The 27,469-nt window shown below is 41.9% G+C and overlaps 2 protein-coding genes across 2 annotated transcripts; both read left to right on the top strand.

The window, feature by feature from the left end:
• Positions 1-10,507: 10,507 nt before the first annotated feature.
• LOC147821635 (lysine-specific demethylase 4D-like) lies at positions 10,508-20,244 on the top strand. The gene is made up of 2 exons (XM_087199617.1): positions 10,508-10,835; positions 17,958-20,244. Exon 2 carries the CDS (start codon positions 18,169-18,171, stop codon positions 19,660-19,662), a length of 1,494 nt encoding a protein of 497 aa, XP_087055743.1. The 5' UTR covers positions 10,508-10,835; positions 17,958-18,168; the 3' UTR covers positions 19,663-20,244.
• LOC147821636 (lysine-specific demethylase 4D-like) lies at positions 10,750-11,425 on the top strand. The gene is made up of 2 exons (XM_087199663.1): positions 10,750-11,295; positions 11,405-11,425. Exons 1-2 carry the CDS (start codon positions 10,750-10,752, stop codon positions 11,423-11,425), a joined length of 567 nt encoding a protein of 188 aa, XP_087055789.1.
• Positions 20,245-27,469: the final 7,225 nt, after the last annotated feature.

Raw genomic sequence — 27,469 nt, forward strand, 5'->3', positions numbered from 1 at the left:
CCCTGGATAGAGGACTAACACTTGAAATATACAAACAACTTTTAAAAATGAGACCCTTGGGCCAGGGGTTTAGCTCAATGGCACCACTTGCCTGGCAAGTGCAAGGTCCTGAGTTTGATTCCTGGTACAGAAAAAAAAAAAAAGAGACCCTCACCCCAAAAAAGACTTGATGAAAAAACGAGCAGTTGAATAGACACTTCTCAGAAGTACACTGCCCAATAAGTACGTGAAGAAATATTCAACATCACTGGCGCAGGGGATTTAGCTCAGTGGTGCTGTGACTGCCTTGCAAGTGAAAGGTCCTGAGTTTGGTCCCCAGTATCAAAAAAAAAAAAAAACTCACTGGCAATTAGAGAAATGCAAGTTAAAACAACACTGAGATTCCATCTCACTCCAGAAAGAATGGCTATCATCAAGAAATCAACCAATAACAAATGCTGGTGGGGAAAAAAGGAACCCTTCTCCATTGTGGATGGGAGTGCAGACTGTTGCAACCACTACGGAGATCAGTGTGGAGACACCTCAAGAACAAAACAAACAAAAAGACCAAACTGAAACTAGAAATTCCATTCAACCCAACTATTCCTCTTCTAGATTTCTTACTGAAAGAGTTAAAGACATCATATTACGGTGATCCATGCTAACCCATGTTTATGGCAGCACAACGCATAATAGCTAAGTCTTGGAAATAGCCTACATGTCCATCAGCAGATGAATGGATAAAGAAAATGTGGTGTTATACACAATTGAGAACTACTTTGCCATAAAGGATAAACTTGAGGCAATTGTAGGAAAATGAATGCACCTTTGAGACCATAATGTTAAGGGATGTAAATCAGACATGCAAGCGCAAATATCACATCATTTCTCCTCTATGAGAAACCCAAAGTATACATAATTTAAGGAGCAAAAGATATATAATAGAAAACAGAGGGATAGATCCTCTGTAAATTGGAAGTAGAGCTAGAGATGGAATGGGAGGGGCCTGGGGATTTAGCTCGGTGGTGCCACGCCTTCCTTGCAAGTGCAAGGTCCTGAGTTCAATCCCCGGTACCAAAAGAACAAAAAGGAATAGGAGGGAGGAGAAAGCAAAGGAGAGTTAAAAAAAAAAAAGGATTTGTTATGTACATCCAATCCCCCAGGATAAATATGATCACTATGCACTGTGAATGTGTGCTAACAAACATGAAAATACATCTAGCTCTTGTTTCGTTGCTGAACACATATACTCCTTGTTTTCTTTGTTAAAAAGGAAGTGGTTTCAGTCCTGGGAAATTAGCAGGGAACAGATTAAATTGAGCATCTCTACTTTCAGGGAGATTCTATTGGAGAATGACAGGGAGGAGCAAGAAATCAGGACAATGTATGGTGTGTTAGATGGTGATGTGTGCTAAAGAAAAACAGAAGAGGGGCAGGGATTTAGCTCAGTGGTTCCGCCGCCTGCCTCGCAAGCACAAGGTCCTGAGTTCGATCTCCAGTACCAAAAAAAAAAGCACAATAACCAGTAGTAGGGCAATAAAAGTGGCATCACTGTAAACACCATATACCTTAACAGAGTATTATAAACAGTTCTAGGCCAATAAATTTGAAATTTTGGAAAAAAAGAGACAAATTCCTAGAAAAACACAATTATCTAAAAGCATACAAGGAGAAATAAAAATCTAAACAATTCCACAGCTATTTAAGAAACTTATTCCATAAGTTAAAAAAAATACTCTGAAGGGGCTGGGGATTTAGCTCAGTGGTTCCGCTGCCTGCCTCGCAAGCGCAACAATCCGAGTTTGATCCTCAGTACCAAAAAAAAAAACATGAAAAGAAAATTTCAGTTTTACCTGGGGTGGTAGCACATGCCTATAATCCCAGGATAGGAGAGGCTGAGGCAGGAGGATCACTGCTTAAATCCAGGAAGTGGAGAGCAAATGTCTCAAAAGCTTTTTTAAATTCAAATTTTAAAAATGTTTAAAGAAGGGAACAGAGAAGGAGAGGGAGAAAGGAAGGAAGGGACAAGAAAAAAATAGTGAAAGTAGAAGGAAAAAATAGAAACAAAGCTTTTGTACATAGGGAGGAGAGGGGAGCTTGCAGGGAGGGGGAATGGGAAAAACAGAGGCAGAAGGTATAGCATACGGGCGCAAGTTCCCTATGGTGAGTGTTATCATCATGTACATCTAAAACGTACCAATCCATGTTTTGGTATTTGAAAAAATAGAGAAAAAATAGAGAAAAATAAAAATGTTTAAAGATCTGGGGCTGTAGCTCAGTGTAAGGACCCTTATTTCAATCCACAGTACCAAAAAAAGAAAGAGGAGGCAGAGGAGGAGGAGGAGGAGGAAGAGGAGAAAAAGAAAAAGAAAAAGCAAGCAAGCAAAGAGACTCCCTTCTTTTACACAGACTCTTCCAAATAATGGAAAGAGAGAGAGTACTCACCAACGTATCTTGTGAGGCAAACATAACCTGACACTAACGTCTGACAAGGACATTTCAAGAAAAGTCAGACTGGGGCTACCATGGCTTTTCTCATGAGTGCCTGCCCTGCTTCCTCCAGGGTGTTCTTTTATCTCAAATTTTCCTTCTTTTACTTGGCCCAAGCTCATTCTGCAGAGCCACTTTTTTCTTCACTCTTCACTTTTTTTTTGGTACTGAGGATCAGCAGGCGGCGAAACCACTGAGCTAAATCCCCAGTCCCTACTCTTCACTTTTACATATCTTTTTACTTTTACTTTTTCAAATAACCTTTGCCACTGCTAAAAAAGAAAAAGCCAAAATTAAAGTCCCATCTCTGTCAGAAACACAAATGCAAAAGTTCCCAAAAAAGCAATCAGTAAATTTACATCTTTTGTTGTATTCAGCAATATTTGAAAGCAATGTTTCAATAAGGTAATACTACATCACAAACATGTTGGGTTTATTCCAGGAATGGCAGGTTAGTTTAACATTTAAAAGATAAATGAAGAGGGCTGGACGTTTAGCTCAGTGGCAAGTGCAAGGTCCTGAGTTCGATCCCGGGTTCCACAAAAAAAAAAAAAAAAAAAGAAAGATAAATGAAGGGTAATCTAGTGTACAACAAGGAGAGAACAAAAGACCAATAGGAACTGAGTAGAAAGCTCAGAAACTGACCCAGAAATACAGATAAGAAACCACTTTACATGAAATGCTACTAAAATTCAATGGCGAAAAGATAGCTTTTCAATAAATGGCTCTGGTTCAATTGAACATCCATACAAATATTTAACTCTTTTCTGTCACAAAAATTAATTCAAATGGATCATGGACCTATATTTGATAGGTAAACCACAAAGCTAGAAAAAAAATATCTGTATGCCTTCTGGTGGAATAGATCTTGTAAAAGCACTAACCTAAAGGACATAAAAAGCACTAACCTGTGAAGGACAAGATCATTAAATTGAACTTCATTAAAATGAAGAACTTCAGTGTATCAAAAGGCATTATGAGGGAAACTAGACAGAGAAAAGATATCTACCATATGAGGTGGGATTTTAAAATATGAAGAATGTTTAAGTTTTAAAATTTATTACAGTAGGCTGACGGTGAGAGAGAAGGCCCCATTCCAGGTTGAGACTCTGAAAATAATCCATTCCTGCCTCTGTTGCTAGCCTTGCACTGTGCAGTGGAGAATTCTGTTGAGATTTTTCAGAATCTGGGTTTGGATTCTTGGATCAGCTGAATTGCTATAGCTCAGCACTCTATTTTCCAGCACTGGAGATTTGAAGGCTTCTGATCCTCAACAAGTTCTTGCTGTCCTCATGGCTTCCAGTCAGAGGAGTCAATCCTGTGAGGGTTCAAGCTCCTTGCAGGACATGAGCTTCTCTCACATCCTGCAAAATGTGCTCCTAAATGCCAAGTTATGTAAGTTGGTGTCATTTCTGCTCCACAAGTATCAAAAGAAGGAGCAGGTCACCATGAAAGAAGTGCTGCATGTTCTGCTCCATGATTACCGTAACAACTTCCCTCTGAACTTTTGGGAACTCTGTGAGTCTGTGTATCTGGGCTTTGGCATTAAAATCAAGAAAGTGAATAACTCTGGCAATACATATGAGCTAGTCCCCATTCTGGGGATACTCGATGGAGATGATGCAAGACTCATTCTCAAAATCGACATCATTATATTTGTCCTGTCTCTAATCTTCATAGAGGGCAACCGTATCAGCGAGGAGGACCTAACTGAAAAAGTGAAAAGATGGGACAGGTTAGCTCAGTCTGAGCGTATTCATTTTGAGGAAGCCTGGAAATCCATCACTGAGGATTTAGTACGGGAAGAGTATCTGATGTACCGGCAGATTCCTAACGGTGATCCTGCTCGCTGAGTTCCCGTGGGGTCCAAGGGCCCACGCTGAAACCAGCAAGATGAAACTCCTAGTTCCTATGGCCCATCGTAATGGAACAGATCCCAAGTCTTACCCAGAACTACGTGAAGTGGCTTTGGAAGCAGAACTAGGTATAGAGCCAGGGTTCCTGAGAAATGGGATACTGCATAACGGTGTCAGTGAATTTGTTCTCCTCTGAGAAGAAATGAGGCCCATTTTCAGTCTCTGTGGAGAGCAGGCAGATTTCTAAGTAGTGAAGGGGCAGGGGAGGGGTAAAATAGAACACATAGCATCTTGCTGTCTCTTCTACCCGGGTCACTTGGAAATGGACAGGGGTTTTCTTTATGGTTTTTTGAAGTATTGGTCCTTTTGCGGGGAGACTGAAGTAGCTTACATATTTATTGAATGGTATTGATCTCCTGTGTATTTTTAGTTTTGTGATGTTGATGTTTGTGTTTTCTGGTGGGAATGTGATTTTGTGTGACATTGATCACAAATGGAGTGCCTTTTCCATTCAAATGTAACAGTCTTTCCTGTTTTATCATACAAACAAAAAAACTATTCAATTTATTTATGATAAAATGGGAGTGGAATAAGAATTTCCTTGAAAATTGTAAGTTTACATCAAGTTAGAGGGACCCTAGAAAAAATGATAAGGATGAAAATCAAATATTGGCTGCTGCTTATTTCTTTGTTTTTTGTCTTTTTTGGTACCGGGGATCGAACTCAGGCCCTTACATTTGAGAGCCAGGCAGCGGAACCACTGAGCTAAATCCCCAGCCCCTGCTGCTTATTTCTTTTCCCCTGTTGATCTATACTATTAAATTTATATTTATTGCATACCTGAAAAACATTTATTACAGTAAAAGACATAACCATTAATCCCCTTCAAAATACTCCAGTCATTTCTAACACACTCATCCCATCATCCTTGCTACTTTCTGCAGCAGCTCTGGAGTCCTCTTTCCTGAGGGTGTTTAGTTATACTGTCCTGGCTGCCTGGAAGTCCTGAATAGATTCAAAACGTTTCCTTTTCTGGCTGGGGATTTAGCTCAGTGACTCCACTGCCTGCCTCGAAAGCACAAAGTCTTGAGTTCGATCCCCTGTACCAAACAAACAAAACATTTCCTTCTCATGGTCATTTTGACTTTAGGAAACAACCAGGAGTGGATGAGGACACAGCAACATGTTTTTAGGAGCCTACCTTTCTGCTGGATGGTGCTTGGCAGTAGCATTCACTGTATTTTTTAATCTCACCTCATAAAGTCCCTCAGGAAAGAGGACTCCAGAGCTGCTGCTGAAAGTGACAAGGATGGGCTGGGGATTTAGCTCAGTGGTTCCAGTCCCTGCCTCAAAAGTGCAAGGTCCTGAGTTCAATCCCCGGTACAAAAAAAAAAAAAAGAAAAAGAAAGAAAGTGACAAGGATGATGGGATGAGTGTGTTTGAAGTGAGGGGGAAGATTTTGAGGGGAATTCATGGTGCTATGTCTTTTCCTGTAATACATTTTTTTAAAAATTAAAAATTTAAACATTCACTGTATTTTTAATCACCTCATACATATATTTTTTCTTTTTTTTATACATATATTAAGCAACAGATTTATACAACAAATGAAGATTTCCTGCACATTAATAAAAAATAAAATCTAATTAAAATAGGCAAAGATTTGAGCAGATATTTCACAAAAGACAATAATTAAATGTTCAACAACACATGTAAAGCTACTCAATACCATTACTCATCAGAAAAATGCAAAATCAAACTATAATGAAATGCTACTACATACCCAGCAGAATGGCTAAAATTAAAAAGATTGACAGAGCCAGGGATTTAGCTCAGGGCTGGGGATTTAGCTCAGTGGTTCTGCTGCCTGCCTAAAAAGCGCAAGGTTCCAAGCTCAATCCCTGGTACCAAAAAAAAAAAAGATTGACAATATCAAGATTTGGTGCCAGGTTTGGTGGTGGGTGCTTGTAATCCCAGCACACAGGAGGATGAGGCAGGAGGATCGCTGTGAGTTTGAAGCCAAGCCTGGGCTACATAGTGAGTTCATGTCTGTTATGCATGTTTGCTACCCTGTTCCACTCTGGGAAGTCGGCTCCTCTGAGCAGGGCCATCTCTATTCTGTCCCTGATGGTGTTCACGTGGGAAGGGGAGTGGAAAAGCTGACAAACCCAGAGAGAGAGAGAGAGAGACAGCAAGAGTGTGATGTAGCAGGTATTAGAAGATACATTCCAGGACTGGATCTTAAGACCTGGGAGTCACCAAAAAAAGACAGAGTGTTTCACAGACACACAGGGCAGCCAGACTCTTGCTTGGGGCTTCAAATAAAGGGATCCAGCATTGACTATGAAAAGGGGGGACTGGGCCGCTCACAGAACTAAGAGAATAGTAAGCTTTTCTGGATTTGCTGGGTTGGGGTCAAGTCCAGCAATTTCCAACACAGGAGAACAGTTCCAGAAAATGTTTCTTGTGTTACAGGTGGTGCGTGGGGTGGTCACGAACAGCTCATCTGTGAGGTGGTTGAACTTTTGTGTTACTGGCATGGTCCTACTGGGTCACACTTCTTAGCCTGTAGGCCTGTGCCTTCTTTAGAGCCCAGAGACTTCTGGCACTTGGGCTGCTGTGGTGGTTGAGACAGCACAAGTATCAGGGCAGAGGAGACAGGAGAGAAGACACAGGGCAGCTTCAGTGCGCGGTAGGCCACGTTAACCCTTCATGATGACCTTGGACTTATGACCAATTCTATTTGTTCCACAGGTTGACACGCAGAGCCAAGTAGAATTGGGCTCGGGGTTTGAGATAGCAAAGCGGGCAGAAGCAACAGGAAGACAGAACCCAAAATCCTACCTCATTGTAGTCACCCACCGGATCTCTGTAGGCTCAAGCGTAGGGTCAGTGTTCTTAGCAGAAGTGACCTTCGGTCATCAGAAGTAACCCAGCCACTACCGCCTTCACCGTCATATCAGAGCTTTGTTCCTACCGCAAAGCTGTATGATCTGCAAAATGGGTGATTTTTCATCACACCAGGAGTAAGGAAAGGGAGACGGTTTATCTAGGTGTTTCCTGGGTCACGGTTTCTCCTACCATGTGCTCCTGCTGAGTGGGTGGTTTTCCCAGGACTTCACAGCAGGTCTGTCCAAACATGGCGGGATACGACGGGTAAGAGCGTATTGTGCCCGGGCGCTGATCTTGTCACCACAGCCCTTGGATGCAGTCCGGCCTCATCCTCCCGCTCTGGCTCACTTTGTTTTTACCTTGCTGCCTTGCTGCCTTCTACTTGAAGTGTTTCTCCTCTGTGATGCTGTTCTGCTGTGCTATCCTGCCTTGGAGCCAGCCACCTATGAACTGAAACCTCTGCAAACCGTGAGTCAAAATAATCTTTTCCTACTTTTGATCTCAGCAGTGAGAAAAGTAACTAAGACACTCAACCTCCTAAGTAGCTGGAAATACAGGAATGTGCCACCATGCCCGGCTTAGTGTTTGTTTTCTATCTTCACTGCTGTGTGGCTAAGTGTACAAAGCTCATCCTTGTCATATACTGTAGGGGACAGGGGAAGGGGACGTTACCAGAACCTCTGCAGTGAGTCCTGGTCTCCTGCGAGCCACGGCAGCACACGGCGAATTACAGGAAAGGTAGAAAAATGAGACTGAGAAGAAGCTGAGCTTTGAGTCTGATCAGTGCTGCTCTGGGCAGAAAAGACAAAAGCCACCAGCTTACCACACCTTTTATTCAGTACATCGGGAGAAACAAATGTAACAAATGACTTGCAGAGAGTTCAATAGTTCACATTGGGATAAACAAGGTGTAACAGAAGGCTTGCAGAGAGTTCAGTACATCTCCAGCAAACAAGATGTTAATCAGTCCAAGAACAATGAGGAACTGAGCAGATGTTTGTTCTCCCAGGATGTTTCTTGGCCTGGAGAATCACAGCATCACCAGATCACTGAAGTCTCAGTTGTGACCGGAGGCCAAACTGGAGTTATTCTGTAGCTTGGCTGTAGGCAAGAGAACTAGGCTAACCAAATGATTTATCCCTAGAATTATGTAGCATTGCTCCCAACAACTGCTGTGTGGCTAAGTGTACAAAGCTCATCCTTGTCATATATTCCTAGGAAGTTTTTCTTTTCAATAACTACAGACTGTCCCTAATGGTTCTATAACATATTCATTACTTAGGGATTGCTACTTTGGCTTCCTTTGTTTAATATTTGCCTATCTTGTCTTTTCTCACCCCTTGATTTTCAACTCCTTAGTTCAGTTTGATTTAATTGACATTAAGAAAGTAAGAGGCAGGCCGGGATTTAGTTTAGGGCTGGGGATTTAGCTCAGTGGTTTCACTGCCTGCTGCGCAAGCACAAGGACCCGAGTTCGATTTCCGGTGCCAAAAAAAAAAAAAAAGAAAGAAAGAAAGAAAGAAAAAGAAAGTGAGAGGCATGGGGCCAGGGATTTAACTCAATGGTTCTGTCGCCTGCCTCGAAATCCCCAGTACCAATAAATAAATAAATAAAGGAGCGATTAAGTGGATTAAGTGGGAAGAGAAACCAGGAATTAATCCCCATGATTATATTCTGTGGATACTGATTAAATCAGAATGTTGTCTGGGTATAAAGCCAGGATACTCCCTGACAAGGGAAACCTTTTCTGAGTGTGCGAGAGTGTCTTCAGAGGGACCAGTATTTTGTTGCTGCAAAGTAGAACCCTTCGCTGTTCTGTTGGACCAGGTTGGAATATTTATACTTTTGAAAAAATTACTACCACTAAATTGTTTACAAGAATCAATTCCACAAGCCTGGCATAGTGGCACACTTCTGTAATCCCAGCACTTCAGAGGATGAGGCAGGAGGGATTCTGTGAGTTCATGGCCATCCTAACCACATAGCAAGACTCTGTCAAAAAAAAAAAAAGAATTAATTATACATAAAAAATAAATAACACAGTAAGAACAGTAAAAAGTCTCTAGTAAATTTTGAGCTCTTTCCCCTACTTCTATCACCACTGTAACTTGTTTTTTCTACATTTTTTCTTCATACTTCATGTTTTTTCTCTTCTAATGGCCTTTAATCAGGTTTTTTGTTGGTGTTGTTTGCTCATCATTCCTACTGAGTGTTAGATTTTTAAATCTTGAGACAGGGTTTTGCTAAGTACATAAATTATTCAGGCTGGGATTAAATCTTTGATCCTCCTACTTGACGCTCTAGATTGCTGGTGTGACAGACATACATCCTTGCATTTGGCTATTCAATTTCAAAGCTGGGTTCTTCCTGTGTTGCCCACTATGGCCTGAAACGATCCTTTCTCCCGCCTTAATCCCTGCAAAATCCCCACAGGGACCATCAAGACAGCTTTTCAATTCCTCAGTTTCCTTTCATATTAATTCATCTAGCTTCAAGACTTGAGTGGTTAAACACTTCTTTTAAAACTTGCTTATTTTATTTCTACTTTAGTTCAGATAGTTTTTCTATTTCCTGGTCACCATTTGACATTAAAATCAGACATAAAGCAACTTCAATATTGATTGGTATAGTATTAATAGAGTAGTTCTTCTGTTTTGCATGTATTTTAAATGACCCTGTATTTTCTTTAGGTTTAGAGGTTAGTTCTTCTTGACAAGACTTCTGCTATGGAAAAACCAGGAGCTGCTGGCTCACATAAGCTTCAGCATCAGAAAAAGCCTGCAAGACAGTGAAATCTTTAGTGAGAACTTCACTGAGCTAGAGGGCAAGCCAAGTTCTGACAGCAAAAAGAAGAAAGCAAAGGGAAAAGAAGCATTTATTCCAGAAAACACCCCAAAAACATTGATCTGGGTGGTGCTTACATTGCAGGGATAAAGCCTGAGCATTCTGGTTCCCTGAATCCAGGTTCCACAGTCATGACCTTCAGGCCAACCATGGAGCAGTTTGCAGATTTCAGCAAATACATCGCTTCCATGGAATCCCAGGGGGCACACAGAGCTGGCTTAGCCAAAGCCATTCCTCCCAAGGGATGGAGAGCCAGAGAGTCCTATGACAACATCAGTGACCTCATGATAGCCACTCCTCTGCAGCAGGTGGTCTCTGGGAGGGCAGGTGTGTTTACTCAATACCATGAAAGGAAGAAAGCCATGATGGTGGGGGAGTACCGCCACCTGGCCAACAGTGAAAAGTACCAGACTCCTCCACACCAGAGTTTTACAGATTTGGAGGGAAAAAAACAGAATTAATTTAATTAAATTAAAGATTTAATTTAATTAATTAAAGATTTGGAGAGAAAACACTGGAAGAATCGCCTCCATGGTGCCCCCATTTCTGGTGCTGACATCAGCGGCTCCTTGTTGATGAAAACACAAAGCAGTGGAACCTTGGGCGCCTGGAAACCATTCTGAATCTGTTGGAGCAGGAAGGTGGAGTTGTCTTCGAGGGAGTCAACACACCCTACCTGTACTTCGGCATGTGGAAGACCACGTTCGTGTGGCACTCGGAGGACAGAGACCTCTATAGCGTCAACTACCCGCACTTTCGGGAGCCCAACACTTGGTATGTGGTGCCCCCAGAGCATGGCCAGCGCCTGGAGCTCCTAGCCAGGGAGCTTTTCCCAGGCAGCTCCACGGGCTGTGGGGCTTTCCTGAGGCACAAGGTGGCTCTCATCTCACCCACAGTGCTCAGGGACAATGGGATCCCCTTCAGCTGTGTGACTCAGGAGGCTGGGGAGTTCATGGTGACGTTTCCCTATGGCTATCACGCTGGCTCCAACCGTGGCTTCAACTGTGCAGAGGCCATCAATTTTACCACCCCTCGGTGGATCAATTATGGTAAAGTGGCATCTCAGTGCAGCTGTGGGAAGGCGAGGGTCAGCTTTTCCACGGACATCTTTACGGGCATCCAAGACCCTGAGTGCTCTGAGCTGGCAAAGGAAGGGCAAGACCGGGCCATTGTGGATGACATGGGTCCCTCGATTTCTGCCAGGCAGGAGGTGGCCACCTGCAGGGAGGACCAGGTGTCCTGGAGAACTGCTCTGCATTTGGGCCACCTTCAGTCTCAGGAGGCTTGCGCTTCCTCGGGGCCTGTTCTGGTTGGCTACTTGGTCAGGGACCCTTTTCGCCCAGGGCCCGGAATCCCCTCTTTGAGCCACGGAGATGATACTGAGCCTGAGCCAGACCACCTCAGCTCCTGGCTGCCACAGGTGGCCCACAGGAAAAAACGAGTGGCTCTCCACCCAGCACCTGGCAGAATGGCCGAGGTCATCCTCCTAGGCACTGGGGGCCCAGGGTACCCCTTTCAGAGTGCCCCCGAGAGAAATAAGGGAAAAACTAGAATAAAATATTTATGAAAACTGATGCCACAATGTTGAATTGAGTATCAACTACAAGATTCTAGGACATTAAAAACATAACATACCATGACTCGGTGGGGTTCATGGCAGGAGTGAAATAATGGCTCTGTTGAATAAAATTTGTAGGAGGCTATTGGTAGGGACAAGCCTCTTGCACTAGGGCCCAACAGACCAATCCAATGTACAGTTTAATTGTTCTAGCCGAGCTATAATTCATTGTAGGAGACTCTGTAAACAATTAACCAGTTATACAGTAATCAATTAATGTGTCTCTATACTTTGATTCAATTTGCCTATAAATGCCGTAAAATCATTTTGTTGACAAATTGTCTACACTTGCTTTGGTTCTAAGGGCTACAGGCTTTGTCAATCATTTTTGTTTTGTTTTGCTTTGTTTTTGTTAATTGCTCAAATAAACAATATAATGAACTTATACATTGTCTTTTCAATAGTTTACACTAAGGGAATATAGAAATAGAACTTATCTCTGATAGATGGATCCAAGAAGAATCTAGGATCACCTTCATCGATACTATCTCAGTTACTTTTCTCCTCCCTGAGATAAAACACTTGACACCCAGAGTTAAAGGAGGAAAGGTTTATTGAGCTCATACTTTGTAGAGGTTTCAGTTCACAATTGGCTGGCTCCAACCCAGGGCAGCATGGCAGACAGGCATCACAGAGGAGAAACAGTCCATGATAGGCAGAAGGTAGCAAAAAACAAGCAAGCAAGGGGTGACCACAGCTCTTACTATCTTTTATATCTTATATAGGCTACTAAGGGTGGGTGGCACTCACACCATTAATCCTAGTGTCCTTGATCCTGGAAATGCACCATGAATCAATGCCAGTGTCACACACTCAATAGTCAGCCACCTCTGAAAAAGCCCCATCTGTGACTGCATGAAGTTTTAGGAGGACATCTAGACACAAGTCATAACAGATATATATGGCCTGACTTTGAGTATGACATGTTTCATTGAGAGGTCAAATGCTAAAAGAAAATCATTTTGCCAACACTTTGGTACCATCGTTTGGAATCAAGATTTTAGAGCACCAGAAAGTAAGCCTCATTTTCTGTTTTGTTTTTCCTTGAAGAATAAGTGTTAAAAATTATGACATTTATATTGGGAAGCACCTCCTAGTTGAAAAATCATTTTCCTTATTTATCTACTGACCAAATTTTAACTGTATGTCATTTTTAGTTGTTTTCATTGCAACCTGAACTTCTCATATTAAAAGATTTGAAATTGGGCGAGTGGTGTTCTGATCGGTGAAGCGTATGCTTTTCATAAACCTTTGTTTCAAACCACAGCGTGGACGCACGCACGCGCACACACACACACACACACAACTGAAAAATTCTTTTGCTAGCCTATGTCATAATGGATTGTTTAATTGGTTTACAGAATGCAGATGCGGGTTTTTGGAGACAATCTCACTATGTAGTACAGGCTGTCTTGGAACTCAGTAGCCCAGACTGGCCTTAAACTGGAGTCGATCCTCCCGTCTCAGATCCCTAGTGCTGCCATTAGAGGTGGGCACCATTACAGGCCACAGAAGGATGAGTTTTTGTGTTTTCAGATGAGGTCTCACTGTGTAGCTCAGGCTGGCCTAGAATTCAATTCTTCTGCCTCAACCTCCTAAATGCTTGGATTACAGGTGTGGGCTTTGTTTTGTTTTACAGTATTAGTTTGTTTTGGAGGACACTGTACATTTTGTGTGTTAAAGTGTCATGACAGTCATACATTGTGATGTATATTTCATTGTTTTCTGTGTTGATAACTATTTTTCACCAATTCTCACATAACTCAAGCTTTGAAACATACATGGGATTTGATTGAAAAATACTATAGATGTTTAAATAGAAATGTACTACAGGAACTAACACACTGCCCTCAATCCACTACTGAATGCTCCCCCTTGCTGCCAACACATTTATCTCATTTGTTCATTGCTGGTGGTACTTCTGGGTTCAGAAAATCCTCCTGATTAGAAAATCTTGGCATATGTTTATGTCTTCCAGAGTTTTACTTGTTTTTATCTTCTGCAGGTTCAGTGTTTCCGGTTTCTTTTTTTTTTTTTTCTGGTACCGGGGATCAAACTTGGGTGCTTGCGCTTGCACAGCAGATGGTGAAACCACTGAGCTAAATCCCCGGCCCTAGTGTTTCTATTTTTATAGCCAGTTCTTTTATCCTTTTTCATTTGAGTTTAGGGCAGTTGAGAGATATGGATCTAGATTCATTTTTCTGCATGTGAATAACCAGGCTTTTTTGGTGGTTGTTTGGTTGGTTGGTTTTGGTTTTCTCAGACAGGGTCTGGCTATTAATTTGGGCTGGCCTTGAGCTTACTATTTAGACCAGAGTGGGCTCAAACTCACTCCAATCCTCCTGTCTCAGCCTCAGAAGTGTTGGGATTACAGACTTGGGCCACCAGGCCTGGTGAATAACCAGTTTTTCAAGCACTGTTTGTTAAAGAGACTATCTTTTCTCCCGTATATGTTTTTAGTCTCTTCACCAAACATCAGACCGCTCAAAGTACCTGGGGTTTGTTTCTGCATCCTCATTTGTGCTCTATACAACAATGTGTGTGGGTTTTTAACCATAACCACTTTATCTTTGTCATTTAATTTAACATCTGGATTGTGATGCCTTCTGCTCTTCTCTTGTTGTTTGCTTTTTCTAATTATGGGTCTCTCCAAGTTGCATATCCATTTTAGCCTAGACTGGCATGCCTGTAATCCAAATACTTGGGAGGCTGAGGCAGGAGGATCATGGTGAGTTTGAGAGTTTGGGGCCAGCATGAACTACAGAGTGGGACTCCGTGTCCCAAAACCAAAAAAAGAATATAGGATTATTTTTCCTAGTTCTTTGAAGAATTCTGTTGGTATTTTTATTGTAATTGCAGTAAATCTGTATATAATTTTTGGCAACAGGGCCATTGTGATGATGTTGATCCTGCTTATCCAAGAACAAGACAAACTTTTCAATTTTCTTTTCTTTTCTTTTGTTTTCAACAGGGTCTCCCTATGTAGTTGAAGCTGGCTTTGAGCTATGTAGCCCAGGCTGTCCTTAAACTCACATTGATCCTCCTACTTCAGGCTCCAAGTGCTGGGATTACAGGCGTGGGCTCCATTTTCTAATATCATCTTCAATCTCTTTTTTCAGAGTAGTACAACTTTTGTTACAGAGGTGTCATGGCTTGCATCTAGATGTCCCCCGAGGTCTCATGCGGTCATAGGTGGCTGGATCTAAAGTGTGTGATGCTGGCATTTTCTTTTTAGAAAGGTTCTCACTATGTAGTTCAGGCTGGCCTTGAACTCAGTGTGTACCCCATGCGGGCCTCCACCTCTTGGCAGTCTTCCTGCCTCAGCCTCCAAAGTGCTGGGATTACAGGTGTGAGTTACCAAACCTGGTTAGTGCTGGGATTAAGTGTATAATGCTGGGATGAAGGGCGGGTACTATTTTAAGGGTGGGTAGCCTGGGATGCATAAAAGGGACCCAAGAGGGTTGCCAGAGTTGCTTGCTCCTTGCCACTTTGCTGGCGGCTACCTTCTGCTGCTGCTGCTCCTCTTTGGCATGGACTGTTTCTCCTCTTCGATGTCTCTCTGCCCTGCCACCCTGACTTGGAGTCAGCTGACTACAGACTGAAAACTCTACAAAACGTGAGCCACATAAACCTTTCCTCCTTTACTTTGGGTGTTAGGTATTTCGTCTCAGCAAGGAGAAAAGCGATTAAGACAAGAGGTCTTTCTCTCCCTTGGGCATATTAATTCCTAGGCATATACTTTTCTCTGTGTGTGTGTGTGTGTGTGTGTGTGTGTGTGTGTGTGTGTGTGTTTGCTCATTTGTTTTGAAGCTACTGTGAATGAGATTGTTTTCCTGATTTCTTTCTCAGTGAGTTCATTGCTGATACACAGGAAATGTATTGATTTTCTTTTCTTTTTTTTTTTTGGTGGGGGGACAAGGTCTCTCTGTGTAGTTCAGGCTGGGCTTCAACTCACTGTGTAGCTCAGGCTGGCCTCTAACTCACTCTCATCTGCCACGTCAGCCTACTGAGTGCTGGCATTACAGGTATGCGCCACCACAGTTGGCTGATTTTCTTTTTCTTATTTTTGTATCCCGCTGCTACCTTGCTGAGTTTATTACTCCTACAAGTCTTTGAATCTTCTATGTAAAGAATCATGTCATCGGAATATCAGGATATTTCAACTTCTTCCTTTCCTATATGTATCTCTTATTTTTTTCTCTTGGCTGATTGGTGTGGCTAAAGTTCCAAGTACTATGTTTTTAATTTCCATTAGTATGTGATTGCAGAGTATAATGATGCCATTTATCATGAGCATAGGTATATATACATAAGAAATATTCTCTCTTTCTCCATCTCTTGTTCTCTTTCCCAGAGGCAAATGATCCCTATCTCCATTTGAAGTCCTCTATCAAACAGGAGTAGTGAGGTTGGACATTCCTGTGTTGTTCTTGATTTTAGGGCAAATGCTTTCATTTTTTCCCCAGTTATTACTACTTTGGCAGTGTTTTTGTCATAGATGGCTCTTAGCAGCTTGGTAACCTGCACATAGCACATCTCTTTCTATTTTTTATCCTTTTCCTTTCCTCTCTCTTCCCACTCCTCTCCCTCTATCTCTTGGTCCCCTTCCCTTTTGAAAATTCAAGATAAGATCCTCCTATGCCTATTTTGTCAGGATTTTTACCTTGCATGGATATTGGAATTTGTCAAAGAGTTTTTGTTTTGTTTTTATGTATTGAGATGATCGTGTTATTTTGTCCTTGCTTCTCTTTAGGTGATGATTCCTGTTTACTGATTAATCCCCGCTGAACCATCCTTGCATTCCTGCGATGAAGCCAGCTTGGTCAGATGTCTGATGTTTTTAATGATCTGTTGTACTCTGTTTGCCGGTATCTTGTTAAGGATTTCTCCATGTATGTTTGTAAAGAAGATGGGCCTGCAGTTTTCTTTTTCTGTTAAACCCTTATCTGGTTTGGCCTCAGAATAATGGTAGGTTCTAGGAATGAATTTGGCAGTGTTTCTTCCCTTTCAATTTCATAGAAGAATTTGGAGAATATTGGTGTTAGAACTTTTTTGAAATTCTTATAGAATTCAGCAGTGAATCCAAGTCCTGGGCTTTTCTTCACTGGGAGGGTTTTTATGATTGCTTCTATTTTATTGCCTGCATTGGTCTATTCAAGGTTTTTCTATCTCTTGATTCAGTTTGGGCAATTCATATATGTCTAGATATTTATCCATTATTTTTCTTGGTTCTCTTCAAAACAGTTTCTTGCAATCCTCTAGATTTTGGTGGATTCCATTGTGATTTCATCTTTCTTCTTCCTTTTTTTTTTTTCTTGAGAAAGAGTCTCCCTATGTAGTTCAGGCTGAGTGCTGGGATCACAGGAGTGTGCAGCCATGCCCAGATTCCTTTTTATTTTCTAGTTGGATTGATACAGTCTTTTTTCCTTTCCCTTTCTTTTTTTTTTTTTTTTTTTTTTGGTAAGTTTGAGCAAATGTTTATCAATCTTGTCAATTTCTACTCTAACCTTTACAATACTTTTGCTTCTACTAGTTTCAGATTTGGAATGTTCTGGTTTTTCTAGAATGTTAATATGCATCATTACATTATTTGGTATCACTCCATTCTTTTAATATGTGCATGCACTTGTTTCTGAGAGCTGCTGTCATTGCTTGCCAAAGGTCTGGGTATGTTGTGCTTCCATTTTCTTTTGATTCTGAGAACATTAAATTTCTTCCTTGATTTTTCTTTGATCCATTGATTATCCAATAATATGCAATTTCTATATTTTCCCATACTTGCTTTGGTTTCTTTTGCTGTTTTCTTATTCATTCTGCTATGATATGATAGCATCCAAGAGATCATTTCAATTCATTTATATTTATTTAAGCATGTTTTAGGGCCCCAGTTTTCATCTCTTAAGAAAAATACATATTCCATTAACTTCCAGAGGGCCGAGGTCTCCCTGTGTGCCCTGTTCAGACCCCTCCATCCACTGGCCTCTCCTCCTCCCCCTCCCCCCTCCTCCCCCTCCCCCCTCCTCCCCTCCCCCCTCCTCCCACCCCCCCTCCTCTTCCTCCTCCTTCTCTTTCTTGTGGTTCCCTTGCAACCCTTCCACAGCCAGTTTCTCACTTCTAATGATTTTTTCAAAGGATCATTTTTTCTTTCATCCCTATTAGTGTGAGATATTACAGTTTCTGCTACATATGTTCCATTTTAGTATTTAATTTGTCTTGCTGTTAATTTCTCCAGTTTCTGAGTTAAACATTTAATTTCTTTTTTTTTCATTTATTTTCAGACTTAATGCTAAATAGAGTATTGCTGGTGAATTACCTACATGGGAAATATCATCTCCGTCAAGCAAAGGGTCAAGTCTGAGTTCCTGTCTCCTAGATAAACCAAAGCATTGAAAAGAAGGAGAGGAAAAAAAGTGGAAAGAAAAAAGAAAGAAGTTACTTTCTAGCATTACTAGCTGTCTAGACCCACCTAGGAACTTGTTGCCTGTGTCTATGCCTGATGATATGGCAGGGATGAAGCCTGAGCATTCTGGTTCCCTGAATCCAGGTTCCACAGTCATGACCTTCAGGCCAACCATGGAGGAGTTTGCAGATTTCAGCAAATACATCGCTTGCATGGAATCCCAGGGGGCACACAGAGCTGGCTTAGCCAAAGTCATTCCTCCCAAGGGATGGAGAGCCAGAGAGTCCTATGACAACATCAGTGACCTCATGATAGCCACTCCTCTGCAGCAGGTGGTCTCTGGGAGGGCAGGTGTGTTTACTCAATACCATGAAAGGAAGAAAGCCATGACGGTGGGGGAGTACCGCCACCTGGCCAACAGTGAAAAGTACCAGACTCCTCCACACCAGAGTTTTAAAGATTTGGAGAGAAAATACTGGAAGAATCGCTTCTATGGTTCCCCGATTTATGGTGCTGACATCAGTGGCTCCTTGTTTGATGAAAACACAAAGCAGTGGAACCTTGGGCACCTGGGAACCATTCTGGATCTGTTGGAGCAGGAATGTGGAGTTGTCATCGAGGGAGTCAACACACCCTACCTGTACTTTGGCATGTGGAAGACCACGTTCGCGTGGCACACGGAGGACATGGACCTCTATAGCATCAACTACCTGCACTTTGGGGAGCCCAAAACTTGGTATGTGGTGCCCCCAGAGCATGGCCACCGGCTGGAGCTCCTAGCCAGGGAGCTTTTCCCAGGCAGCTCCACGGGCTGTGGGGCTTTCCTGAGGCACAAGGTGGCTCTCATCTCACCCACAGTGCTCAGGGACAATGGGATCCCCTTCAGCTGTGTGACTCAGGAGGCTGGGGAGTTCATAGTGACGTTTCCCTATGGCTATCACGCTGGCTTCAACCATGGCTTCAACTGTGCAGAGGCCATCAATTTTGCCACCCCTCGGTGGATCAATTATGGTAAAGTGGCGTCTCAGTGCAGCTGTGGGGAGGCGAGGGTCAGCTTTTCCATGGATGCTTTTGTGCGCATCCTTCAACCTGAGCAATATGAGCTGTGGAAACAGGATCAAGACCGGGCGGTAGTGGACCACAGGGAACTCACACCTCCCCAGAAGCAGGACCTGATCGCCTGGAAGGATGTCCGTGCAGCCAGGAGAGCTTCACTGGGCCTGAGGCACTTCAGCCTTAGACGGGCTCTGCAACCCCCTCTGCCGGTGGCCTCCTGCAGTGAGACCTGCTGCACCAGGAATGTGCGTTGTGGTCGTCGTCGTTGTGCATCTGGGCGACCATCTGCCGGAGATGCTGCTGCCATGTCCAGGGCCACAGCCTACAGCTCCCAAGAGCTCAGCCGAGCCCCGCTGGCCTCCCAGCGTCCATCTGTCCCGGATACCCACCTGTCAGCTGGCAGACCTCGTCGTGGCAGTCCTCCCCGGCAACTAAGCGTTCAAGAGCCCATCCACCAGGGTCTAGCCAAGAAGCGCAGGTTGCTGGTCACGGAGCACACGGCTCTGGATTCAGAGCTTCAGTTCTAACCTGTGCATGGAGCGTTGATGGTCAACCCTGTACCTAAGAGCCCTGGACTTCAATATCTTGGTACAGCTTCTGAATGTAGCTTAACCTCTGATCCCTAAACTCAGGCTGCCTTCATAGCCCACTACTCTGCTGTCTGGAGGCTTGCTGAGACCTGTCATAGGTAACTCACTGAACTTGGAGCCACTTTGTAGGACATTGATCACGCATAAGTAAACTGTGATGCCTCCAGATGCTGCTCCGTCCGGTGGTAGTTATTAAATTCGCCATATTTGTCCTTCCTCCTAGAACTTGGGATATTTTTCAACTTTGGTAACTTCTGCATCTTAGCTGAAGTTTCATCCACTGGACACTACGTCTCAGAACTAGGTTCCACTAAGATTGCCGGGAACCTGAACTTTGCGGGTCTCCCATCCTCTGGACCAACTGTGGAGGGTGCTGTACTTTCAGGGCTTTGGTTTTCCTTTACTTTCCTTCCATTTTCTCCCTCACTCTTACCTATTTCTTGCAAACTGAGGCACTTTTGACCAACTAGTTTAACAGAGTCACAGAAAGGTTTGACCTTTGTAAGTTACTGATGTATTTAAAATGTGTTGTTATCAAGGATTTGTTCCTAAATAAATAAATTTAAATGTTAAAATTTGACTCTAATATTCCAGTTTCCAATAGTGAGGCAGGGATGGAGGTTATTCTTTCATGAATTTTCTTAATTGTTTCAAAAACACTTACATTTATTTTTATGGGCTGGTGACATTGTTTGCAAGAGTGAATAATAAGTTTGGGGGATGCAAATTGGGTTCTGGTTACATCACTGGCTTCGGGTATTTGATTTTTACAGTTTTGCTTTGAGGGTGACATGGAGGATGTAAGGATGGGCAGTAGGAACTGAGTTGTTGGGAGAAAAAAGCAAGTATAGAAAAGAAGTGTCATCAGCTGAGTATTTTCAAGTCTTCATGGACTTTTGAAAACCATAGATACATTTTAGATACATTTTACATTCATTTATCCAGCACAATCCACATGCCTACAAAGTAGGGAACAAGACAGTTTCAATTAGTAAAACGTGCTGTGAAGGAACTAAAGTAAGATTGGGCAAGGGTGCAAAGTGGGAGGGTGCTGGCCTGTGTGCCCGGTCAGGGAAGGTTGCCCAGAGCAGGATACCTTTGTGAGGACCACTTGACACACACGGAAGGTTCAAAACGGTGTTTGCACTTGAAAGGATCTAACAGAACTCCTAACGTGGAGCTTGGTGATTCTGATTTTCCAAACAGCAAGAGAGCTTATTTGTGTCTGGGGCATAGAGAGGAAGCAGGGAGGAAGGGAGAGCATGTGGGCCTGGTATCTCATGTTAACTACTTGTTGTCATCACCTCAGAAGGCGAAGCCATGGGAAGTTTAGAACAGTAGCAGACATCATGTGATGTGCATATTTAAATATTTGCTAACTTGTATGGAAAATGGGGAGACAGGAGAATTGCCTGGACCATCTATATAAAATAAATGAGACTGAGTTATTTAGACAAAACATTTAATATTGAAAATAAACAAAATGGGGAAATTAAGAATATATTTTGAGAAATGATAGTTTGTATACAGAAAGACATTTCTGAAAAGCAAGGTACCCCTCTACAAACCACCCTACCTTTCTCCCACCAACAGAATTTCAATGAGGCTCTGAAATTTGAAGCACCAGGAAAAACTGAAAGCAGGCGTGAAATAACATCTACATATATGTATATATGTGAGTGTCTCTTTAAATTTCTGAATAAGGAGTACAATATCCTCTTCATCTTTATGCTGTGCGGCTAGCTGAGCACCCCTGTCTTTCCTAGTGGACATGGAAGCTTATTCCATAGAAAAAGAAGCTGTGAGACTGAGCTCAGGGACTGCAGGCAGAGAAGGACGGGAGTGAGATGCCTCATTGATAGGAAGATTAAGTTAATATGGAAATGGTGGAACCACAAGATAGAACCACATTGAATTCACTTGGGAGGGATCAGCCCTACAGAGCTGCCGGACCCACAGTAGATCTTGCATGAGCAAGGAATAAACTGGTTGTATGATAAATGACTGAGACCTTGAGACATTCTGTCCATTAGTTAAAGTCTTACTGCCTTTGGCACGCAGGAAGAGGACAGCCTTAAGCTGTCAGATGCCTTTAATGCCTCATCCAAAGCCATGCTTCTTCCCATTTTGGGCCATGTCCAGTGACTCCTTAAGGCTGGGCCATAAAAGTCGGGCCATCTCTGCTCAACTTGGGACAACTGTGAAGAGCCACTTCCACACTAGGACTCCCTGCAGTATTGGCTGGAACCATCTTTGAGACTGAATCCAGTTAAATTTTCCCCTTTGCTTTTTTCCTTTTTTTGGTACCAAGGATCGAACTCGGGACCTTGCCTTGCGAGGCAGGAGGCAGAACCACTGAGCTAAATCCCTGGCCAAATGTTCCCCTTTGCTGAAACCTGCTATCTTCTCCTTCCTTTCTCAGATGTGGATCCTAAAAGCACTTAAAAAATAAACATCCTAAGTGCTGAACACTTATAGTCTGCTCCTTGGGAACCCATACTGCAGGACCACTCTAAGTCTCCATGGTGTGGTGGAGCATCCTTTCCTTGAGAAAATGAAGATAGGTTACACTGCTGACATCATAATCCTTTGCACGACTGTTCAGGGATGTGAGGAGATGGAAATGTCCAGATGATAAACTCAGCACCAGGCTTATGGAATTATTGATTCTGGAACCCATGGTGAAAACATGTCTCCTTGAACATCAGAAATTACCAGAATAAGAAACGATTATCTTGTTCTTGGCATTGATATAGGAGAAATATAACTCCCAACATGCTAGATGTCAGATGTGCTCGGTTTGTGTCCTCTGAAATTAAAGATTGAATTCCAAGGAACAAGGGAGGTCAAGAATAGGAAAGGTTTATTGAGAGAGAGAGCTCCTGAGACACAGGAGGAGTCCCAAGTGCATTGCCACCGAGGCCCTTTGTCAAGGGTACTTTACACAGCAAAGTCACAATGTGAGTACAATGTGGATCAAATTATAATCAACCAATAGGATTACAAAGAAAGCTGCTTAACTAATATTGACCCAATAGGGAAACAACTCATGTAGGAAGGGTACATGGAAAGAACGAAGGCATTTTTGAGAAGGGGTGGGTCTAGATACTGTGATCACCCACCTGGGCAACTGATGCCTATTTGCACTCACTGGACCAGGTGGTGCTAATTACAGAATAATTCCAAATTACTGCTTATCCCTTAGGGAGGCATGTAGGCTTGGCCATTATATCTTTATTTTGAGGCCTGGCCTTCTTCAGATCCACCTCCAGCCACAATTTTCGTATCTTTATTTTTCACTGACTTCTTTGAGGGCCCAGTCTCTCTCTGACTGTATATTAATTTCTAGCTAACTTAGCTTCCTACAGTAGCATGATATAATACTCCCCTCCAGCATAACCCTTGCTTTACTGCAAACATGTATTCTGGCTCTGAGAGGAACTATAGTGTTGGGAGCAATGTTACATAATTCTAGGGAAAAATCACTTGGTTAGCCTAGTTCTCTTGCCTACAGCCAAGCTACAGAATAACTCCAGTTTGGCCTCTGGTCACAACTGAGACTTCAGTGATCCAGTGATGCTGTGATTCTCCAGGACAAGAAACATCCTGGGAAAACAAACATCTGCTCAGTTCCTCATTGTTCTTGGACTGATTAACATCTTGTTTGTTGGAGATGTACTGAACTCTCTGCAAATCATTTGTTACATTTGCTTCTCCCGAGGTACTGAACTCTCTGCAAGTCATTTGTTACATTTGTTTCTCCCGATGTACTGAATAAAAGGTGTGGTAAACTGGGGGATTTTGTCTTTGCCGACCAGAGCAGCACTGATCAGACCTAGAGCTCAGTTTCTTCTCAGTCTCTTTTTTCTACCTTTTCTGTAATTCGCCGTGTGCTGCCGTGGCTCGCAGGAGACCAGGACTCACTGCAGAGGTTCTGGTAACGTCCCCTTCCCCTGTCCCCTACACTATAGCATGGTGACAGCATTTGACATTCACACAGAGTGCTTGTAGGAATGTAAAATCATGAACACCTTTGAAAAACTGTTTTTCAGTGTCTTAAAACAATGAAACATTTTTCCAAAGCAATGCTAATCCTAGGTATTTACTCATTCATAATAATAAAAAACTGAGGAATGCATGTCTCTGAACAGATGAGTGGAAACATAATAGTTACAAGATATAAGCATGTTGCTATATATAGATCAAAGTGACTGGACAGAGTTTGCTAGATCTGTATCGAAAAGTAGATCATTCCACATTTGTATAACCTCAAACACTACCTCACTAAGCATCTTTGCACATAGAAATAAAATTGTTGGGTTGCATTCTGTTTATTTCAACTTTTCTAGTGACAGCTAGATTGGGCTCCAAACTCCATTAGCACTGTAGGAAAGTTTTGGTTGCTTCGTTTTGATCTTGTCCAGCTTTTTCATTTTTTTTCCCCAATGCAAATCAGTGAGAAATAGTATCTCATATTTCTCCAATAAATACAGATCTTTCACATCTCTCTTCAAATTCATTGGCCCTCCAGATTTCCCTTTGTGAGTTTTCTTTTTTCTCAGGTGTCTCCCACTTCTCTACATTGGCTATTTGGTTTAATTGACCTGTAGGCATTTTTTTTTGTATAGGGACTCGAACTCGGGTCCTTGTGCTTGCGCAGCAGGCAGCGAAACCACTGAGCAAAATCCCCAGCCCCTGTAGACATTTTTGTATAGGAACTTATTACTCTTTTATGTTTTCTTTTATGTAGGACAAAACCCTTTCCCTAGCCTGTATCTTTTTTCTTTTAGTAATACTGGGGATCAAGCCCAAGGCCTTACTCATGCTAACTGGTCTCTTTTTTTCTTTTTTCCTAGCTTGTATCTTCTCTTTTACTGTGTGTGTGTGTGTGTGTGTGTGTGTGTCTGTCATTATTACATTAGCGTCAGTTTAGTATTTCAGGCATTGTCCCTTTGGTTTGCATTTTTATTTGATGTTTCCAAATATAAAAAAGTAAAGCACCTTATGTGAATTATCTGAAATGAGACCATGCAAATCAAGTCAATAAGTGCAACAATCACTTTTCCCCTTCAGTGTTTCTGCTTTATATGGCATTGTCATTGACAGAAAATTGGATAACATGCTTGGTTGCAAAATGTCATCTCTTTACAGAAACAACATGCAGAGTGATGTCTGCTTTGACTGCAAGTCAATTTACAATTCTTTATTTTCAGTTTTTTACTTAGGAGGTACATGGAACTGAAAAATTTAGCTGTCCAACTTTGTTCAGCTACCTCAAAAGTAAGCAAAATGACAGTCTCAATACTGCAAACTTTGGAGGGTTGAGATAGTAGACTGTATTTTATTCTTTAATAGATTCAACTGTTTAGCCAGAAAGTGTTGGGTTTTTCTTTAAAAGAAAGAAATTCCCTTATGGCTTTTCCTCTGCTTTTATGAGACTGGGTTCCAGAGGAATAGTAAAGAACCCCTAATGTGAAATTTAAAAGTGTGAAAACTGTGTTCAGTTGCATTATAGAAATTTTTGCTCATAGCATAGACTAAAGACAGTTGATTTGCTGAATGGCAGTGAAGACAATCCCAATCTAAGTGGCTGTAATTATCCTAAATGTTTTACATAGCTGAACACTATAAGTTCATATATTATTACCTCTAAGAATATCGTGTGCAAGAGAAATCCTCTTTCTCCAAGTATTTATGATAGCATTTCTATTGGAAGCAGGTCATATCTAATAGCGATCCAGTTTCTCTGCTGTTTTAAACATATAACTTAAGGAAATTTCAGAGTTTACTGAACAAGAACTTACCTCTTTTGGTGATTGATAGAGCCAAGTTGTAGGGTTCAAAATATTTCCTTTAAAAAACACTCAGAATATAGAACATCTATGCAAAGAAAAATATAAATATTCTGAGTAATCATATTTGATTATATCACATAATTTAGAACCAAAATCACTGGTTCCAAATTTTCTATTTTACTAGTTCCTCTGACACTATTTCTCAACTAACATTTCTATTTGATTCAGCTGCCTTTATGGTATCCCATGAGTCCAACTTCCAATGCAGCACAAAGTTTCCTGAAGTCTAAGGACTCTATTTTAGGGATTATTATCTTTTTAAAGGGCTTACAAAGCAAAGGTTTTAAGTATACTTTTTCTTTTTTCTTCTTTCTTTTTTGGTACTGGGGATCGAACTTGGGACCTTGTGCTTGCGAGGCAGGTGCCAGAACCACTGAGCTAAATCCCCGGCCCTTAACTATACTTTTTCTACATTGTACTCACCAGTTACAATGTTTTGTTTTGTTTTTTTACTTTAATAAATTTTCTTTTATTTTATCCCATTCCCCATTTAAGCCCCCTCCCCTCCCTATGTACAAAAGCTTTGTTTCCATTTTTTCTTCTCTTTTCACTGTTTTCTTGTCCCTTCCTTTCTCCCTTCCTCCTCCCTTGCTCCCCTTCCCATTTTACAATATTTTAAAAGGCTATTGTCTACATAAAAGGTGGCCTTTCACTTTCTCCACCCCATACCTTAGTCAAGGGTTTTTCCTCCCTTCTCATGTCACACCTTGAGGAAGTACAAGGGTTTCAGACCAGGCGCTTAGGTATTTTACATGGAATGCTTGATTTTAAGGGAGTGTCAGACGAGACAAAATCATTCCTAGTTCGGGTATATTCCATTGCTCCCTAAAGTAGTTTTGTGACAAACAGTAGTTAGTTACAACTTAGAAAAGATGACACATCTGAAGGAGCCCTGACAATAGTAAGCCCATAAGAGCTGAACAGCAAGAAGGCCATTTCACTGCACTGTGAGCAACCACTGCTGACTAGCAGCGGGGGTTAGACGCTAATCTCCTTACCATGTTGGTAAACATGGAAGCTTCACTGAAGTGTCACTAAGTTACACAACTGAAAATGTTTTAAGAGGAATTTACATTGAAGAAAATATGGTTGCAAAGTATTCTACATTTTAGTTGTTTGGTCTCTTTCTTATCCTTCCTTCTCTTTCTTTCTCTCTCTCGCTCTTGCTCTTCCTTCCTTTCTTTCTTTCTCTCTCTCTCTTTCTTTCTTTCTTTCTTCCTTGTAGTACTGGTGCTTCAACCCATGCCCTTTGCACTGAGTCACATCTCCTTGCTTTTTCTTTCTTTCTTTCTTTCTTTTTTTGGTACCGGGGATTGAACTTGGGTCCTTGTGCTAGTTTTATTAAGTTTTTCAGGCTTTCCTGGAACTTGGGATCCTCCTTCCTTGGCCTCCCAGAGTACTAAGATTACCAGTGTGTGCCACCATGCCCCTTTGTAAATTATTTTACTGAAAAAGGGATTTTAGATGAAGGAAATTGGCAACTGAGCATACTAAATAAACTCCCAAAATATAGTAGTTTTCATTATGAGATGTATTTACCACATGCATTTTGACAAAAATATTTCCCTAAACCAGGTGTAGTGGTGCATGCCTGTCATCTCAGCACGCCAGAGGTTGAGGATGAGGCCAGCCTGGGCTGCATAGTGAGTCCAAGGACAGCCTGCACTACATAGTAAGACTCTGTCTCAAAATAAAAAATCCCTAAAATCATCAGTTTCATAAAGTTATATTTCGTGTTAAAATACTACTGAGGTTGTTTTTCATTAACTTTATTGGTACATTTTAGGTATAAAATACAGTTACACTCATCATTGGGATCTTGTACCTTTACATGAGTCTCTTGGTTCTTATTTTTTTCCCCTTCCCCTGCCCTCCCTTCACCCCCTCCA

The sequence above is a fragment of the Heterocephalus glaber genome, unplaced genomic scaffold, assembly GCF_053883595.1.
Source record: "Heterocephalus glaber isolate CG9 unplaced genomic scaffold, H.glaber_assembly_v1.0 deba00001724, whole genome shotgun sequence".
NCBI classification, from domain to species: domain Eukaryota; kingdom Metazoa; phylum Chordata; class Mammalia; order Rodentia; family Bathyergidae; genus Heterocephalus; species Heterocephalus glaber.

Coding starts and splice junctions, on each gene's coding strand:
- LOC147821636 (XM_087199663.1), top strand. CDS start 10,750: ATGTGGAAGACCACGTTCGTGTGGCACTCGGAGGACAGAGACCTCTAT. Junction 11,296..11,404: donor CCACCTGCAGGGAGGACCAG/GTGTCCTGGAGA, acceptor CTTTTCGCCCAG/GGCCCGGAATCCCCTCTTTG.
- LOC147821635 (XM_087199617.1), top strand. CDS start 18,169: ATGCCTGATGATATGGCAGGGATGAAGCCTGAGCATTCTGGTTCCCTG.